This window comes from Perca flavescens, chromosome 8 (assembly GCF_004354835.1).
Source record: "Perca flavescens isolate YP-PL-M2 chromosome 8, PFLA_1.0, whole genome shotgun sequence".
Classification (NCBI taxonomy): Eukaryota; Metazoa; Chordata; class Actinopteri; order Perciformes; family Percidae; genus Perca; species Perca flavescens.
In genome coordinates, this window is record NC_041338.1 from 6,941,937 (window position 1) to 6,961,563 (window position 19,627).

The 19,627-nt window shown below is 38.2% G+C and overlaps 2 protein-coding genes across 4 annotated transcripts in view; both read right to left on the reverse strand.

Annotated features, from left to right (window-relative positions):
- The window catches only part of cpne2 (copine II), a 61,705-nt gene extending 59,865 nt beyond the window's left edge, over positions 1-1,840 (reverse strand). For 2 of the 3 annotated variants that reach the window (XM_028584613.1, XM_028584616.1), the window contains exon 1: positions 1,555-1,814. The gene's annotated coding sequence lies outside the window, so the exon portion shown is untranslated. Of the gene's footprint in view, positions 1-1,554 lie in introns of all 3 variants that reach the window. The other variant, XM_028584614.1, reaches the window with a different exon arrangement.
- A 1,495-nt stretch (positions 1,841-3,335) lies between these two features.
- nlrc5 (NLR family, CARD domain containing 5) overlaps positions 3,336-19,627 on the reverse strand; it is a 57,852-nt gene continuing 41,560 nt past the window's right edge. The window contains exons 32-50 of the mRNA XM_028585883.1: positions 19,017-19,100; positions 18,076-18,159; positions 17,052-17,138; positions 16,626-16,685; positions 15,822-15,905; positions 15,613-15,696; positions 15,439-15,522; positions 14,274-14,348; positions 14,051-14,134; positions 13,858-13,941; positions 13,100-13,198; positions 12,909-12,992; positions 10,534-10,617; positions 9,403-9,486; positions 9,219-9,302; positions 9,041-9,118; positions 6,247-6,330; positions 5,297-5,380; positions 3,336-5,053 (exon numbers count right to left, since the gene is read on the reverse strand). Of these exons, the coding sequence (XP_028441684.1) occupies positions 4,972-5,053; positions 5,297-5,380; positions 6,247-6,330; positions 9,041-9,118; positions 9,219-9,302; positions 9,403-9,486; positions 10,534-10,617; positions 12,909-12,992; positions 13,100-13,198; positions 13,858-13,941; positions 14,051-14,134; positions 14,274-14,348; positions 15,439-15,522; positions 15,613-15,696; positions 15,822-15,905; positions 16,626-16,685; positions 17,052-17,138; positions 18,076-18,159; positions 19,017-19,100 (1,573 nt within the window). The 3' untranslated portion in view covers positions 3,336-4,971. The remainder of the gene's footprint in view (positions 5,054-5,296; positions 5,381-6,246; positions 6,331-9,040; positions 9,119-9,218; positions 9,303-9,402; positions 9,487-10,533; positions 10,618-12,908; positions 12,993-13,099; positions 13,199-13,857; positions 13,942-14,050; positions 14,135-14,273; positions 14,349-15,438; positions 15,523-15,612; positions 15,697-15,821; positions 15,906-16,625; positions 16,686-17,051; positions 17,139-18,075; positions 18,160-19,016; positions 19,101-19,627) is intronic.

The following is a 19,627-nucleotide window of genomic DNA, read 5'->3' on the forward strand; positions in this document are numbered from 1 at the left end:
ATTTATGAGGACTAGGGTTAACTTTGTCTCTCTGCGGGGCAGACAGCTATCTATACTGTCTGGCCAATCTGAGTTTCCTGTTGCACCACTAAAACAACTTTTGAACGTACACGCAGAGCTGCCATTGCTCCGTACGGCGCTTAGCCTCGCCCATGACGATTGCGATTGGTTTTGAAGAAATGCCAATGAACCAGAGCACGTTTTTCTCCCATCCCGGAATGCTGTTTGGACTCGCCAGAGACCCCTGCAGCGCTTCTGTGAAGGAAGGTCTGGCAAAGCGAGACTAATGTTTTGAATGTTGTTTTTTTTTCAAAAAATAAGATGTCTTAACATGAATCCAACATAATATTAGCAAATATAAATCAGCCTATTTGTGAAAAAAACAAACATTGATTATAGGCTTACTGGCCTATAGATAAGGTAGTCACTAAGGTAGCCATCCACAGATACAGTTAATTCTAAGGATTCATTGTGCCACATGCACGTTTAACATCAAAACATGATTTATAAAATCATGCCAACACTTATTTTAATAGCTTAGTATTCTATGCACTAAAAAGGTATGTAGAAAGGATTTAGGCCACCCTACACATTATTGTAGGCCCATTTTAATATGCAACTTCATTTTATTCATAATTTTCCTGTCTTCCAATGGTAATACTAAAGCTGCTGACGCCATAACCTTCTGAACCAACTCCGCTTGGAAGGATTTACTGCAGCTGCAAACAACCTGGACCTGCTATTAAGGCCATATTATGTCTCTTTAGTGTGCCATTATACAAAGACCATTTGCACTTTGTGTGTAGGAGAGTGGAGCAGCACTATGTGTATGAGTGCATTACAGGTACATGGGTAGCAGGATGATACACAAACCAGCCACACTACAGGCAGCCAGAGGCCTGGTAGTCTTGTTAAGGTGTTTGGTTGTAGGCCTACTATAGTAGGGCTACAACCAACGTACCCAACTAACCCTGCTGAAGACGTTCACAGCCAATCACACTTCACATCCACACCTGAGTCCCCTCTTTGCAGGACAGAGCATTTAGAGAGAGAGAGAGAGAGAGAGAGAGAGAGAGAGAGAGAGAGAGAGAGAGAGAGAGAGAGAGGAGGCTAAGTGTAACTGAATGTCTAATTACACGTCCTGGCTGCCATATTCGTGCCAAAGTGGCCAATAGAAATGAAGTTCAGACTGTAAACAGTAATCACGCAGAGATTTGTCAATTTAAATTGAACATCAAATAAAAAATAAAAAAAAAACACTAAAGCAGCAACTCTCTCGTTCATGGCCTACTCAAGACACGCGCGCGCACTTCTGTCTGTTACCTTTGATATTCACCCAGCATGAAAGGTGTGCAGTAAAATGTCACATCCTTCCAACATCTTAACCCTTCTAACCAGCAAACGGACTGTAGTACATTTCGGTTGCGGAGTCATTTTTTGAAAACTGAGCGCCCCTCGAGCTTCTAACAGCAAACACCACACACCACCTAACTGTTAAATCTCTACAAATGAATATCAAAGAGGAACAATTATGAAAACTGATGTCACGCTCACCTCAGTAAATTACGTCCAACTTCTTTGCCGCTTTTCAGTTTAGAATTTTTTTTTTTTAATTACCGCGCTCAGTGAGGAGAAATGAAATCCCCCAAAGCTTTTTTTTTTCTACCAAAGACTGAACATTGAAGTTGCTGTTGCCATTTTTATGCCGAGTATCCTGGAAGACGCAACAGTGTGTGAACATAAATCATCCTCGTAGCTACCTGGACTCTGTTCTCTTCTCTCTGGTACTGATGGACCGAGCTGCATCAAGCTAACTGGACTACCTTACGACCGGAAGTGCTACGAGTTCCCCTTACAAAATAAAAGCGTCGCTGTCAAACGGATGCAAAGCGCTTCCGTCTTAAGTGTGTGTGTGTGTGTGTGTGTGTGTGTGTGTGTGTGTGTGTGTGTGTGTGTGTGTATATGTGTATATGTGTGTGTGTGTGTGTGTGTGTATATGTGTGTGTGTGTGTGTGTTTTTTAAGTAGCCTACTATCATATATTTTAGTATCACAGGTAGACTTGACACTCACATAGGCATGCTTTGTGCGATTGTCGTACATTATGGTATTATTTAATGACCAGAATAATACTCTAAATTACAGCAGGCTGTTGTTTCTGTAATACATAGTATTGTAAAATCTAGTATGGAAAGCATATTGTTCCACTGGTACCCTCTTGTGGTTAATACATGTATTACGACCCAAGTTTGTTCATAACTTCAACACATTGCAGTTGCATTATAAATGTACACAAGCAAATGCAAAAACAGGCCTACCCATTATGCAGCAGAATGGCCACTCTTAGTGTTATATTTTTTGATTATGATTACTGATAACTGTTTATGTTTGATGTTAGTGGAGCTGATCAAAGCTAATCAATATAGCCTAGTGCTGGGTTGTTTCATCCATAACAAAAGATTATAAACTGATCACATATATTTTATGTACCGTAAAAATATGAACTATAAGTTATTAGTAACTATAGCTGTCACATAAATGTAATGGATTGAAAAAGTACATTTCCTTCAGAAATGTAGTGGAGTATCCTACAAGTAGCCTACCTCAAAATTGTACAGTAGGCCTACTTGAGTAGATGACTTAATTCTACTGTATGTTACCCACAACAAACACTGATTATTCAAATGGACATAAGGAGAACGTGTGTAATTTAATGTAACAATTGTCAAAAGACAGTGATAAGGACAGAACAGAACAGTATTAATAGAGCCTAGATTCAGTCATGAAACATCAGTATAACTGTGGGTAGTGTGTCATGTCTTGTCTGTGTGCATCTGTGAATGAGGAGGGGATCACAAACTGCACCACATGTGCAACTCCAGGATTAACCACAAGAGAGTGCCAGATCATCATGAAGGAATGGGAGTCCTGTGAGTGTATGGCCAAAATTCATCAATGACAGGCGCAGCTGCTGCTCTTGTTGGCATTAGTCCGAATGAAATAAGAGCTTTGTGCAAGCTGTGTGGAAAAAAATTGACTTATGTACTCTAGAAACTAGATTATCTTGACACATCATCTTAACTAAAAAATACAAACATTACAATATGCAACTATTAATAATCAACTCTTTATAATGTAAACATGATGATGTGTGTATGTGGAAATAGTTTTGTATTACATATTGTCTCTGAGATTTAACAGAAATAAAGTTCCATGTTATAGAAATGTCTTTGTTTATTAAGTTAAAGTTTAAAAGGTTTAGTGGCAAGTTGTTGAAAGAAAGAAATAAAGAAATTAGAGAAAGTAATTGTGTAAAGTGTAAATAAAGGACAAAACTCAAGGCTTTTTTCTTTTTTAATCTCAAGTGACATCTTAGAGCAAGTCAGTGCAAGAATAAAAGGAGTCAAACCTTTAGAAGGAAAAAAACCCTTCTAACAGATGAGCTACAGTACCACATGGCATCCCTGTGTGTGCTCATTAAAACCCAGTGTCTTTGTAGACAACCTTTAAATAAAGTTTAAATAAAAATTTTTAAAAAATCATAATGAAACTGAATAAAAAGATAAAACTAGATAACAACACGTAAAGTAATGGGAGAGGAAATATGGTGATTTTGTCTCACAATGAGAGCATCATTGTAGCATTATCAGCACACAAAGAGACTAGAATCAGTTATTCTCAAATTGTAAGGTGCTTCACACTTCTTGTTCAATATAAATAGTATAATTCACACTAAATAGCTTTCCATGAATACAGCAGAAATCAATATGCAAATTGGATAGAGACCACAACCTATAATGACCATAAGAGCAGATAACAGAGAGGGGGGGTCCCTCATTTTCAACTCTTCCTTTACTGTCAGATTATGATTTATTGTGTTTTCACTAATGTGGTCTCTAATTATTGTAAACACATTACAGTGCAAAGTGACTCTAAATATAGTAAGTATTTTCTCACATGAAACTTACTGGAAACCAAAGAATGTTTTACCTCTTGGCCTCTAGGTTCACGGCGGTGTGGGATAGCAGAGCGAGCAGTGACAGTACTGTATGTGCAGAGCCGGTAGTAACGAGACCGAAAAAGTTGGAGCTGATCCAAAAAAATGTTGTTTGGACAGACCTGCCCCCACTGCTAAAAAAATCCTAAAGGAAACACTGCATACAAATAAACTTGAAGCCATTTTTTGTGTAGAAGCAAAGCAATGCGCTGCTGGGAAACACTATTAACAAGTGCTATATCAATTAAACAAACGAAAAAGTAAATTTTCTGGAGCACTAGTTCACTTATTTCTATCAATGTAAGGCCTGTATAACATTCTTATAATATACCTATTGGGACCTTTAGGTTTACTGACTCACAATTTTACTTTATTGATTAAATTATTTGCTGTAAGATCATTTTTTATGCTTATTTCATTCATTTTTTAATATTCCCAATGTAAATTTCTGTGTTTCTCTGTTGTGCGTATCGTATTTATACTCTACATCTTGTGCTTATCCCACTTCATCTTTTGAGTCATCCTCAGTGAGTTTATGACATTTTGTGTCACCGCCCCACTGTCAGCTGTTTATGCCAGTTTACCATTGTGAAACTAGAGGCCAATAAGTGCATAGTCATACATTTCTTTAAAAAAAAATAATACCTTAAAGTGACTATATATATATATAGACTAGAATCAACACAAACTGAAAGTTACATATAGCCACTTTAAAGACATTCAACAGTACAGCTGTACTTAATCACATTGTTCCCTAGAGAGGCTCTTGTTGTTACATGGAGATCCTACTGGAGCAACTTTTGCCTCTCTAAACAATTTGGGGAGAGTTTGAAAAAAAACAGTAATTCTTCTGAGGTATTCTAAGATTTCTTGGGACATTTTTGCCCTTTGCTCCCCTTAATTTCCAACACTGGCTGAAGCAGTGGTTGATCTCTGTAGAGCTGTAGCAGATTCTGATGAACTGGAATGATGGATTTAGATGGATGAGAAATTCAGCCTCCTGTCCCTCAGACTGAGCCTCTGGGCCTCACTGTTGGAGACTTTGTTCCTCCACAGCCTGAAAAGCACAGTGGTGGAACATTTTCCATTTTTTTATGTTTTAATATATTAAAAAAAGCAGCAACAAATACTGCTGATTTGAAATATACAGTATAGCAGGCAGAATCAAGTCATTATAAATTGTAGTGGGAAAAAAATATCAAAAGTCACACAGTGTGAGTATTCAATGTGCTGTCAGCAGATAGCGAAGGTGATAAATAAGCCAAACCTTGCCTGAGAGACACCATGGGAGCAAGTTTACCTGATGAGCTGCAGAGCAGGACACAACTGTAAGGCTCTAACCAGGGCCTCCGCTCCAAAAACACTCACAGTGTTTGACTCCAGACTGGGAGAAATAAACAGATATATACACACCGTTTTATACCCTCCAAGTGTGAGTTTGTGGTGGACAAGTAAGTCAACTAATGGAGGAATTAAAGCGTAACTACTGTTTCTTTTCAACCTGGACCCTAGTTTCCTATGTTTTTGTGTGTAAGTGACTGATGGGAATAACAATCTTTGAAACTGGTCCAGTATTAAGTGTGAACCGGCTGTAACTATGTCTTTATTTCAACCAAAATTAGAGTTGTGATGGTTGGAAAAGTGGAAAGACGACCCAAAACGGCTTTTCATAGTTTTATTTTGTTTCTGTCGACCTTGAATGAAGTGTATTTCACGATGCTAAAATGACATTACATGGAGTCTGGTGGCTCTAGCAAACGCAATTCTGCAGATATTTTTAAGTTTAAAAAAAGGATCTTACCCTTTAACAGAAAGGTGGACCTCCTTAGAAATCCTTTCTATAATGTTGTCAGACACTTAGAATATTAATCTGAGCCTGTCAGTGGCAAAACAAGCACTTTTGTGAAGATAGCTTGTGTTGCCGCTGCTGACTGCAGCGATCTTGCTTACAGTAATACTGGAGCAATGTCAAAGAAGAAAGATACCATCAGTCACTTAGACACAAAAACAAAGGAAAATAGGGTCCAGCTATAAATCCAAACCCACAGGAGCACATTTTATTGATTTCAGCAAAGACAACAAAAAACTAAACTAATAAATAAATTAATAAAGATGGTAAAGTTATAGGAAAACTAAATCTTGAAAACACCTAAAATAAAAAAGAATTAAAAAAGAATAAAAAATAGAAAACTTACACTGTGTGTGTGTGTGTGTGTGTGTGTTTGTGTGTGTGCATTTTCACAAACTCACTCTATTCTGTTCAGCTTCTGACAGAGAGGCATAACTCTGGCTAGCTCTGCTGCCACGTTATCACCACAATTATTCCATCCCAGACTAGAAACAGAGAAAAATGCAACTGTTTGGAATTTGGAAAAACAATCAATCCTCATTTGTCACAATCAGTCATTTGAAAGCAGAATCGATCATGTTTGTGTCCCATATACAGTGCCAAGCAAAAGAAAATGAACCCTTTGGAATTTCCAACATTTATGCAAAATGTATGCATAATTTATGCAACAGAGCACACAGATCATCTACCTGATCTTAAAGTCCTACTCCAGACACGTTTAAACGTATGAATTACAAAAATCTGTTAATACTTTAATATCCCTCATAAAACATAGAACATAACTGTAAAAAGTGGCTTAAAGCACATCTACTCTCTCTCCCTCATTGAATTTCAAATTTCAAGGAAGTGCACAAATATCTCAACCTTCAGGAGAGGAATGTGAAAACACCTCTCAAGTGACAAACTTTGCCCAGATACTAGGGGGGGGAATAGATACAGCATACTATCCCGATATTTTCCGTGGCAATACTGTATCACAACCCAGTCTCACGGCAGTTTGTGAAATGGTCACGTTATTTAATCCATTGATTCGTGTTCACAGGGATGTTTTTGTCGTTTATTTCGTGGTGGCCAGCATGAAAATGTAAACTAATGTATTTAAATGGGAAGCATATGTCGTGGTCACAGCACGACTACGGTAGCGAGTAATATGAAATTCCGAAAATCTGCGTAAGGAGGTTGGTTGGGGTGGTGGATGGGTCAAACAATTTCACCTTTCACTTTCACCCCAGAGGCTGGGGATCGCGTCCTGCGTGTGGCGTTTTGTTTCCCCGTTGATTTGTTAATTTGAAGGTGTAAAAAAGGTAATAAACTGCATTATATCGCAGAACATCGCAATATGATGAAAATCGCAATATTATCCTATCGTGACAAAAGTATTGTGATTATATCGTACGGGGGGGTGGGGGTGGGGGAGCTCTGGTGATTCCAACCCCTAACAGATGAAAAGATACAGATTAATAGTGCGTTCCATTTACCTCGTAACTTGAAAGCCGAAGCTGGGAATGACGTCACACCCAAGTTGAATGCGTTCCATTTACTAGTTGGATTTTCATTGTTTTAATTTAATTAGCTCTAGACAGGTTAGCCATTGTTAGCAATGCCAGTTGAAAACAACGCATTACGCTGTTTTTTTGTGCATACAAACAGCGTAACATGTCCACAGATGGACAGGAATATGTGAACAACTGATTTAGAGAGACACAAATAAAACAGGAGTGCTAATAACTGTGTGTTACAACAGCTTTCACGACTGTTGATGCACGGAGCAGCCATGTTGGATTATTAGCTCGGGGTACTCTGTGGTTGTCCGAGTTCCGAGCTCGGAAAACCGAGGTGAGGGGGAGAGCTTCTGACTTTGGCTGTGTTTCGAACCCTTTCACTCATTCACTCACTCACTCACTCACTATTCCCTATATAGTGTTTATTACATAGTGAACTATATAGGGAACGTCCAGATGAGATTTCGTACACTGAAAACACATCGTTGTGGGACTTACGTCAGGAGATGTGCACGTTGTTTGTGTGACGGAGGCGGGCGCGCCATCATGTTAACAAACTTCTAAACTTCTAATATGTCCCTGAAACAGGAGGATAGTAAAATGTTGTATATTTGTTGCATGTTACATTTCCACTGTTTAGACATCTGCTTCTTCTTCTCCTCCGGGAAAACAAGCCTGCGTTGCATTGTGGTATACGGGAGTAAAATGTAGGGTACATCGTATGTACGCTCAAATAAGCAGTGCGTTTTGGGTATCTATTAGCAGACTATATAGTGAATTAAATTAACCGCAGAGAATTCCAACACCACTACAAAATGGTGAACACACTATATAGTGCACTATTTCCGTAATGGGGAATGGTTTCGAACACAGCTTTTGACTTTGGAAAATCCGACTTCTGAGTACAAATGGAAGGCACCATAACTTCAACACACAGGATCTCATGTCATTACTCTAGTAGACCGCACAAATCACCTTTATGTTGTTTTGTAAACATATAAAGAATACTTAAGTGGTGCCTGTAATATATGTCGTCATCATTATTTGCTGCCAATGTATTATATTATGATCATTTATAATCTAGATTCTGTCCGAGGTTTCTTTTATTTATTTAAATTTTTTGGCCATTTTAGCCTTTAATAGACAGGACAGCTGTAGACAGGAAAGGGGGTGGGAGAGGGGGGAGACATGAAGCAAATGGCTGCAGGTCGGACTTGAACCCTGAGTATGCTCTTGTGAGGATTGTTGGGTCTCTGTAAATTACAGTGTCGTCTAGACTAGAGATGTTCCGATACCGATACCAGTATCGGAAAAGCCTCCGATACTGCCTAAAATACTGGTATCGGTATCGGAAAGTACTGGAGTTTATGCACCGATCAGATATCTTCTTTTTCCGTTATGATTCGCTGTCAAACTGGATAGTAAAAGTTCTATGGCGTTCATTGTTTGATTTTGTTCATGTTTAACCTCAGCCCCAGGCCGAACAACAAAAACAGAAATCATATCACATCCATACAGGGATAGTAGTATACAGCTGTTAAAACATAATAAAATACGCAAGTTCTGGTATCGGAATCGGTATCGGGAAGCAAAATATGGTATTGGTCCATCTCTAGTCTGGACCTACTCTGACGGTATAGGGTCCTGAGATCATGTCTGTTATGATTTGACACTACATTGAATTGAATCTTACCCCACATCCTGTATGAGGGGACAGTGGGCCAGACTGGCAGCTACAGCACACAGCTCTGAAGTCCCAATAGAGGTCAGACTGCCAGACCGTACAAGAAAAAGAAACATATAATTTAATGGAAAGCTAGTCATCAATCAGGACTGTTAATCTAAAAAAATCAGAAGCTTAAGAGTCTTACTGAATCTTGGTGAGGTTCTTCATGCAAGTTATTGCTTTGGACAGACTCACGGACCCTTCATATCCAATCCTGTTCACTGAAATACTGGAAAAGATGCACATGTGCATAAAGAACACAAACCTCAGGACAAGCCAGACAAGTGTGATAAATGTCAATAAGAAGTATGAATGTGTGTGTGACTTACTCCAACACAGCGATGTGCGTCAGTGATGGTAGAACCAGGGCCATCCTGGCAGCAGTGAGATCCCCGAGAACGTTACTGGACAGACTGGGAGAAAGCATTAGGTTGATGTTTTATTTCTGTGCTGATATAAATATGCAAACGCAAATATATTTTATTTATATTCTTCTCTTCAACCAAAATACACACAATATGATAATGAAATGCTTAGGGCTTAGGCACATTTATGGTAAACACAAGATTTAAAGTGGTGCTTTTGCAGGATTAATTGTGGAGAAACTCAGTTTTACAGATGGTTAATTAACTACATTTATATTATGCTTTTCTATTCTTAACCACCTCTCCAAGCGCACAGCTCTGTCAATTAAATCAACTAATCGATTAGTCGACAAAATCCTATAAGTGTTAGTCGACTAAGAATTTCTTTAGTCGAGGACAGCCCTAAAAATGATACAATATTATAGGGGGTGGGGGAAAAAAACGATACAGCATAGTATTGCGATATTTTCCGTGGCAATACGGTTGCTACTGTGTACTATTACTATGCATGTGTTGGTCAGTTTGTCTGCTTGACAATCCCATTTTGCAGCAATAAAATCAAAGTGAAACAGAGAAATTTATCTTTTTAGATAAAGCAGATGTTGAAAAAGTTTCCTTGTGGGGACATCATTTGAAATTGGGAAAAGTTTAAAGTTGGAAAAAAGGGTAATAAATTGCAATGTATCGCAGAATATTGCAATGTTTAAAAATCGCAATAATATCGTGTCGTGAGATAAGTATGGTGATGATATGGTATCGTGAGGCCTCTGGTGATTCCCACCCCTACAATAATACAGCTGAAAAGTTCAGCAAAGAACACAATTGAAATTGAAGACTAGAAATTATTACATTAAAAGTGTTAGTTGAACCAAAATGTTATATAGCTTAAAACAGGGCTCAGCTGAAATAGACAAACGTTTCAACACTACTGTGTCTTTATCACAGTCCCATTTGTTTCTTTTGAATGTTATATAGTGTCTTTAGCCATGCGAGCAAGCAGTGCAAATGTAAAATTAAAATATTTCACCTCTTACAGAGTATTTAATTGGGTTTTCCAAAACAGCTTTCACAGGAATGATTCTAAATGATTCTTACCGGAGCTCTTCCAGGTGACTACAGCTCTTCAAAGCCTCAAGTAGCTTGTCTCCTGATTGGTCACTGATAAGGTTCTTTGATAGACTGGACAGGCAGACACACACCCACATAACATAAAATGTAAAAAAATAAAATATGTTTTCAATAAATAGGTAAGAGGCAGAATGCCACAGTGTTTTTTTTATACTACCGTTTTGTGGCGCTAAAATCAGAAGCAATGAAGCAGCCATAACACACTATAAAAGATACACACAATTTGAGTCTGATTTGATTCATTGGCATGGCTCACTTTTCCACTATCGTAATAACTTTGCACATTTTATTGCTTTGTGTACCTCAATTAGGCATTGCTCGGTATGAGATTCTGACGGTATGATAACCTTCAGCGAAAAATATCACGGTTTCACGGTATTGCGGTATTGCAATTACAACTTTAAAATGTATTATTTTGAAATGCCTGGGTTAAAATAAAAAGAAATGTCTCTCTCCATTGAACACAATATATTTTATTTTTAAACACACTGCACACTGGCAGGGAGAAGGATTTCTAAACTGCACTTTCTTTCCTTGACGACTCATAAAACAGCTCATAGCGCAGGAACATTTTAGTGGTTTTGAAACCGTGACTTTTTCAAACCGTGGTATACCTTGAAACCGGTAAGCGGTCCATGCATAACCTCAATATGCTTTTTAATGTATTTTATTTGTTTTTTATTTATTTTTTTCTCTGTGAAGAAAGGGGCTGAAGGGCAAAATGAGCTATATACTTATTACACGTACAACAACAACAATACCACGTGCGATGAATAAATAAAAAAAGCAACACTTAATGAAGGCCACACTGCTGCTGTCAGTCCCACACATGAAAAGGAAGAACCTACTGCCAATGTAAGCAGCTGGTCCCCATTAAGAAGGTGGTGACAGTTAATAAAATGGCCAGTATTTATTGAGTGATCTTTTTACACAGGCGTCACCATTTAGTGAAGCCTATGATCGTAACATCCAGCTTAACTGTATTCCTGAGTAAAACCAAAAATAGCAAAGCAGCAGGATTGATTTATATTGAAAATACAGGCAAAACAATGTTTTTTTTTCATTCAAGGGTCAATTTTGATTTATTTAATAAGTTAATATAACTTTTAGACTAGTCAAAAGAAAACAACTGAAATACACATTTAGGTGTTTAATCTACTCCAGTACACTCTGTCTATTTTCACCTGTAGATTTCTCCTAAATTCACCAACAGTTAGTATTACATAATGCCTAATTTGCATATTTAAACATAACATTTCTGAAAACATGTAATACAAATTAAGAGTCTGTTTTCTGAAATTTAATAAAGATATGTTTAAAAAAAAAAAAAAAAAAAAAAAAGAGTCTGTTTTCTTAAAATAAGGGGCAAAAATCTCCACTTCAGCAGCACTTAAATACACCAAACTTTCCAGATGAATTCATCAATATTCTGAAGGTTTTTAAAGAGGGCTTTCTTCATGCATCATTCATATCCTGATTTGTAAAATATTTTACTCCTAAAAACATAGAAGATATATATATATATATATATATATATATATAGACTTAATTCACTACAGGTGAATAGGGTAAACATTTTAATTAACATAAATCACCATGAAACTTCCCTTAGTCTAATCATTTTTTGTGTTACAGGTTTTCTTACATTTTATTTTTAAAATATGCAAATGATGCATTATCTTATCAACTATGCGCTCGTTTGCATACATTTTCAGAACAGAACATTGGATAACAGCCAGGTTAAGAAATCTTGTTCCATTTTGTTGACATGTAGATTCAAAGGTTTTTACAGAGGGAATTTCAGATCTCTCTTTTTTTTAATCACGTCTTGTCTCTAGTATACTGGCTGCTTGAACATTTCACACCAAACACAAAGCTAAGTGTAAGAAAGATTGCTCACGCGACCCAAGAAACTTTCTACAACACACAAAGGCTCTGCGGTCATCAAGAACCATACAATAATTACCTGCAGGATTATAATGAACATGAATGATGAATATGTATAAAATATAAAGTAAAGAGCGCCCACAACCTGGTGATAACACCTTGACAATGTGGGGGTTTTAGGGGAGTTAACTGACTACAGATCTCACATCAAAAGATAATTAATAAAACAAAACACAATATATATATATATATATATATATAATTTGAATAAATAAAATCAGAACATACACAACGACATACGAGACAGACAAGAAGAGTATCCAAACGTTTTTGAAACGTGACACATTGAAAATAATCTGTTATCAAAGACCAGACAGTACTGTAAGTGCCTAATAGTGTTTATCTACCCTTTCTTTTTCTTTTTCTTTTTTTACCAATAGGAACTTCCTGCCTACCTGATCTTCCTGAGTTCCGTCCACATAGGAAGGAGTCTGGTCAGCTGCTCTATTCCACTATCACCCATCCTCCAGCTCTCCAGCCTGACACGACAAGAGAAAGAACCCATCCAAGATCACTGATGGCCACATTTTTTTCATCGCAGACTAAAATGAGGTCAACCACATTTGTTTATGTGTAGCATGCTTACTCGATCTCCTCCATTCGTGTGAGTCCCTCCATAGCAGCTAGGAGATCTAGCACACTGTTTGCTTCTGACGGGCCCATCGCTGTAAAAATCTTATTTAGCCTGGCACACACACAATGCAAAAACAAAGGGTCAAATTCACTGTTCAACCAGGCATCAAATCCTCTGTGAAATTCTTATATTGGTCCCAACCTAGGGGTGGATATCTCTCATGTGAGGAGGATTTATTTCCATGTAAGTATGATATCTATTCATATGCTATGTAAACATTATTAACATCTGCCATTGAAGTTCTGCCCTCGAAGCTCATCAGTGAGCAACACTTTACAACCTAGCACTATGAGAGAGGGAATGGTAAATTCCGGGGGGGGAATGGAATCGTGGGATCTGACCTCCCCCCTAATCTATGTAAGGTTCACGTGGAGCCGATGACAGGCTGGTATGATGAGCTGCAGCAGCAGTGGCTGCAATTTGAGCAGTGAAAGTGAGCAGCAGCTTTGGCAGTTCCTGTGACTGCAACTCATAAATAGAGCAGATTATTAGAGTGGAACTGGATATGTGTGAGTTGTGCATCAGTGTGACTGTAGCAGTAATGTAGATGTACTGTGAAGACTCCTGCCCAAAATAACTTGGCAGGCTTAGCTTCATATGTGAAATACATACTTACAACTACATAATGGGCAGCTATAAACATATAATACTAAGTAAGCCTTCAGATTCAATAATGAGACTGCTATAGTAGACCAGATTGTGTTTCTTACTTGAGACTGCGTAAAGAGTTGATATTCCTTAGTGATTGTCCCAGGCACACACTGCTCTCTGCGTTCAGCTGTAGGGAGTCCAGACTTGGGGTGCACACAGAAACACAAAACACACACACACACACACATTATAGGAGCCACTTTATTTGCACACATGATCATTGATATGCATGTGTGTGTGCATGTGTCTTACCAAAGGCCTTCCAGACTGACACACCCTTGCAGTGCTGTGACGAGCTGCATCCCTGCAGCAGCTGACCACTCACAATGAGACAGACTACAGTAGAGAAGAAAAGGCAAATTGTACACAACTTCCACATCATAGGCACTTTTTTATTTCTCTTACATGTTGGTGATTGGTCTGTGAAAATAATGTATACTTCCACAGAAATATTATTATTAAGTTAAATGCTTACTTGAGTGATTTTAGTTGGGGCCATATTTGGGTCATAATCTGGGCTGCTGTGTCACTAATCACATGACCCGATAGACTGGGAGAGGAAAAAATAGAGAATTCATTTCAAATTATAATCATAATCGTCTGCTTAAATCCAAGCCATGTCATGCAGTGCTTAGTCTCGCATTGCCAGCTGCAAAGGAGGGTCTGGCTGGTCCACACAACATTACTAGATGGGAGAAAAACGTGTTCTGGTTAATTGGCATTTCTTTAAACCAATCACAATCGTCTTGACCGGCGCTAAGCACCGGACGCAGGTGTGCCATACAGATCTTCAGAAATAGTCTCAAGCCTATAGCTAGGAATGTACCTGCAGCTGTCACACAAGCAAAAAACCTCCTGCATGAGCATTTTGCTTACATCTCCATGTCACAGCATATATATATATATATATATATATATATATATATATATACAGTACAGGCCAAAAGTTTGGACACACCTTCTCATTCAATGTGTTTCTCTATGGAATTATGTACTTAACAAAAAAGTGTGAAATAACTGAAAACATGTCTTATATTTTAGATTCTTCAAAGTAGCCACCATTTGCTTATTTGATAACTCTGCAAACCCTTGGTGTTCTCAATGAGCTTCATGAGGTAGTCACCTGAAATGGTTTTCACTTCACAGGTGTGCCTTGTCAGGGTTAATTAGTGGAATTCTTTCCCTTTTAATAAAAAAGCAAAGGGTGGCTACTTTGAAGAATCTAAAATATAAGACATGTTTTCAGTTATTTCACACTTTTTTGTTAAGTACATAATTCCATATGTGTTCATTCATAGTTTTGATGCCTTCAGTGAGAATCTACAATGTAAATAGTCATGAAAATAAAAAGGAAACGCATTGAATGAGAAGGTGTGTCCAAACTTTTGGCCTGTACTGTATATATATATATATATTTGTTGGTTCTAGCTTGGAGGATGTTTTCCGAATCGACCGGAGTTTAGAATGTCAACACAAAGAAAGGCAGAAGGTGAGGGACATCCGGCCGAAAAATAAGGGACATCAGGCGGAACCTCCGGAGGAACCGGAACAATCCCGTAAATGAAACGTCTTGGATTTTGACTATGCAGTGCCAGAGCTCCAGACAAGTAACAAAATGTGTTTGTGTATGTGTTGCTCACTTTAAGCACTGAATGCCTGCAGCCTGCAGCAAGGCCTCTGAGAGCTTCTCAACCACCGTCACACAAGCCTCTTTGGAACCAATACTGTAGAAAACAAAAGTAGCAGCTTGTCATGCTATAACCTTAAAACAGGCATTAGTAAAAGAGTCAAATGTGAAGAAAAAAAGCTCTCACCTGAGACAAGTGAGATTTGGCAGCGAGGGCAGGACAGAACAGAGGAACTCGGCTCCCTCTACACCCAGGCTGTTGTGGGAAAAGCTGTGAATAACGAGAACAGACAGGATTTATTTCTCTTTGTTTCTTCCATTTTGTTTTACAAATAGGTCTCCCTTGCATACTGCCTTTTGCATATTATATTTATAAAGAAAATATAGAGTACTAACTCCAGCTCTGTCAGTAAAGGAGACCTCGAGATGATGCTCTTCATAGATGCAAGCTGGTACCCCTCTACTGCACAGTCCACAAGGCTGCAGGAGAGGAGAGGAGAGGATAGGTTATTTAAGTTATGTGCTGGCATTTTCTTTCCTGCTGTTATCAGCTACTTACAAAAACATGCAATGACAAAATGTCTATGCGTACAGCACAGCCTAAAGTTAAAGTTTAACATTTGATATATATTTTACACTATATGTTTATTGTTCATGTCTCTGACCCCCTCCAGACATATACAAGATGTCTCTTACTTCCTACTGAACAGTCCATTCTCAGTGTTTGTGCACTGGAGACTTCACATTTCCACATACATTTTCATTTCATTTTCACAAGATGCATGGTTTATTGTAGGGCTGCTCCCTCTTAGTCGATTAGTCGACTAATCGGTCGTTTTGGTCTTAGTCAACTTGGATTTCTTTATTCGATCATGTTTGATGCTTTTTTCATGCTGAATGACTTATTTCCAAGAAACGTACGAGCACATCTCTGGTAAACACAAGAATTAAAGTGGTGCTTTTGCATGACTCTTTGCGGAGAAACTCAGATTTACAGATCCGTCGATTAAATCAACTAATCGATTAGTCGATACAGTTGAATGAGTGTTAGTCGACTAAGAATTTCTTCAATTGAGAACAGCCCTAGTTTATAGTGTCATACATCATTATGCACAGGAAAGGTCAAGTGAAGCAACATTAAGCTTTTTGGAGTGGAGGGGGGCTGTAATTTAAATAAAATATGCAACCTAAATATTTTACCTGACTGAGGTCAGTTCAGTGGACTTCATCAAAGACAGGTGTAGAGTGTTGTGGTGAACCCTGCAAAGTAAAAGTATACAGTGATGTTACACATACAAACAGTATGTGTTTCACTGCAAACCCTGGAACCTGGAATTCATCACCAGATTTTCACTAGCTGTGTAAACCCTGAAAACGCCCATTTCTGCACCGATTCGCCCCCAGTTTGCGCAACTGTTCAACTCTTGAAGGAGAAGCACAGAGCATCGACCACGGCAGAAAATAAGTAATGTCGTTTAATCCCTTTTAAATCGTTTATCAATCCGCCACTGACATCTGCTCACTACAAACTCCAGGTCGCTTCATTGACCAAATAATAAAAACGGATACAAAAGTCAAACTGTCACAGTGTGTGTATGTGTACTTGCATGCATTTGCAGATCTCACCTGATAGTGTGTATGTTGCTGCTGAGGTCCAGACAGCGACACACCAAACTAACAGCTTTCTCAGATCTGATCCAATCTTCCTCAATACTGACAAGAGAGAGACAGAGAGAGTGATACAGCTCAGTATTTCAACACCAGTTCATTCAGCTATTTGGACAGGAACACGGCAATGTGTTTTGCCAAGACAAAAAGAAGCCAATATGGATTGTATGCTAAGAAAAGGAAAGCTGAACAATAAAGATCTAAGCGTAAAGTTCCCCACCTATCACTGCTACAGAGGAAATACTGACAGAACTTACTCCCAGGTAATTAGTCACTGGTGTTGAAGTGGAAGAAACAAGCGACAGCAAAATGTTCCTACACAACGGCATTGGCTACATCTACTGTATTCCTTCTTACCTAGTCTCGCTTTGTCAGACCTTCCTCCACAGCGCTGCGGAGGAGGGTCAGGCTAGTCCACACAGCATTCCAGGATGGGAGAAAAATGTGCTCTGGTTTATTGGCATTTCTTTAAACCAATCACAATCGCCTTGGGCAGCGCTAAGTGCCGGACAGAGCCATGGCACCTCTGCAAGGAACTTGTTTTGGTGGAACATGTGTACGCAGTGTTGCCAACTCAGTGACTTTGTCTCTAGAATTTCTTTTTTTTTTACTTCAAATATAGGCTACCTAAATAATAATTCTAATTTAATTCCTGTAGTGAGTTTGTGATTATTTGGCTAAAGATTTCTATTTCTTTCTATCTGCTGACACAACCACTAAGCTTTATGCAAATGATTGCGTAAGACGTAACACATATGCAAATGAGCGTATGACGTGATCTAGCTTCTAGCGACTTTTGGAGCTGGAGCTAGCTACTATTGCTATTGGCAACACTGTATATACATTCAAAAGTTGTTTCAGCCATGCAACAGAAAACTCAGATTGGACAGATAGTCTAGCTAGCTGTCTGGATTTACCCTGCAGAGATCTGAGGAGCAGCTAACTCCGAAGTGGAACGTCGTGGATATAGACTACTTCTTACCTGACACTGAGTCCCCTCTGACTGCTGTTTAACAGTTTCACAAAGCCTTCAATCCAATCCGACTGCAGCAAATTGTTCTTGAATCTGTGAACCAAACAGTAATTAGATAAACACTGGACAACCTGAGACACTTTAATCAGTACATGTCCTTCTGAGCGATTTCTATTCATATATACTCACATTAAATTAGTAAAAAAAAACATGCATTAAAAAAAACTATATTTTTGTCAATCTCTTAGAAAAAATACCTTTAGTCTGTTTAAATCTGGTTTAAAATTGTAATTCTTCAGCAGTTTTGAGAGGGTTTCATAAAACAAAGAATTTTCATTAAAGCAATTACATTTTAATAAAAATAATTCCTCATAAGCTGAAGCTGTAGAGATGATTTTTAAATGTGATTAATCCTTTTCACATCGAAATCGAGATTTGAAAGAATGCAATTAGCTAATCGTGAAGACCGCGATTAATTTGGTGTAAATTGGTGTAACATTTGGTTTAACATTTTTTATTCCTGTTTTTATTATTATATTTACTGTTTTTTCACAAGATATATGCTGGAATAATGTTACATATCCCAGATTATTTCCTATTTTCAGTGCATTTTTCATTTATTTTGTATTACTTATCGTAGAAGGTGCAATATGTAGATGCTGCTATTGAACTGAGGCATATCGGAAATGTCAGTTTACAGTTTACACAACTTTAGCTTTTGTGATAAATGTTCTTTGTTTGACTGTTCAATGTTCCATGCTCATTAAAACAAAAACACTTATTGCTGGCATTTCATATCCATATGTCATCCTTGCATAGGAATATGGAGCAGTTTTGATGGTCTCATGTTATAATGATCCTTGATAAGTTTATCGGTTACATGTGAATATTGAACTTTAGCTAAACTTTTAAGAAAGTAGAAGATGGTCTCAAGATGGAGGTGTACTTACTCCAGTTTGGTCAGACTGGGACAGGTAGACATGATCTCTGCTAGTCTGACCAGATGGTCATGTTCCAAACTGCTCTCGCTGACACTGGCAGGGATGCAGAAAAGATGAGGGTGGAGGAGAGAACAAACAAAGAAAAACTCGATACAAGAGGACTTTTTAAAAGGTACAGTATATACTGCCTAACTGATGGACACAATAGGCACTGAGACCTTTGAACTACCTAGTCAGACAACAAACAGAGAGCCTTATAGCTGTCTGTTAAGAGTGCTAACAATCAAACAGTGGTGTTGCTCTGACATATTGTAGCATTAGTTGCACCACCGTGCGATGATAACATATGGTGACGATTTTTGCTTGTTTTGGCAATGAACTATTTTTTTCAGAATGCATACAACTCCAGCCAGGATTAGTTAAATAAATATTTAGCTAACTTAATATGTCCCTAAATTTAAACACAAACATCCCAAATTTGATCAAATTACCAACATCAACAAAATGCCAATCCTGTTCGGACAGCACACAGAGAGCTACAGTCACAGAATCACAGTCACCCCCCCCCACACACACACACACACATCATGTTGTTGCTAATATCCATCAGTTACAGTATG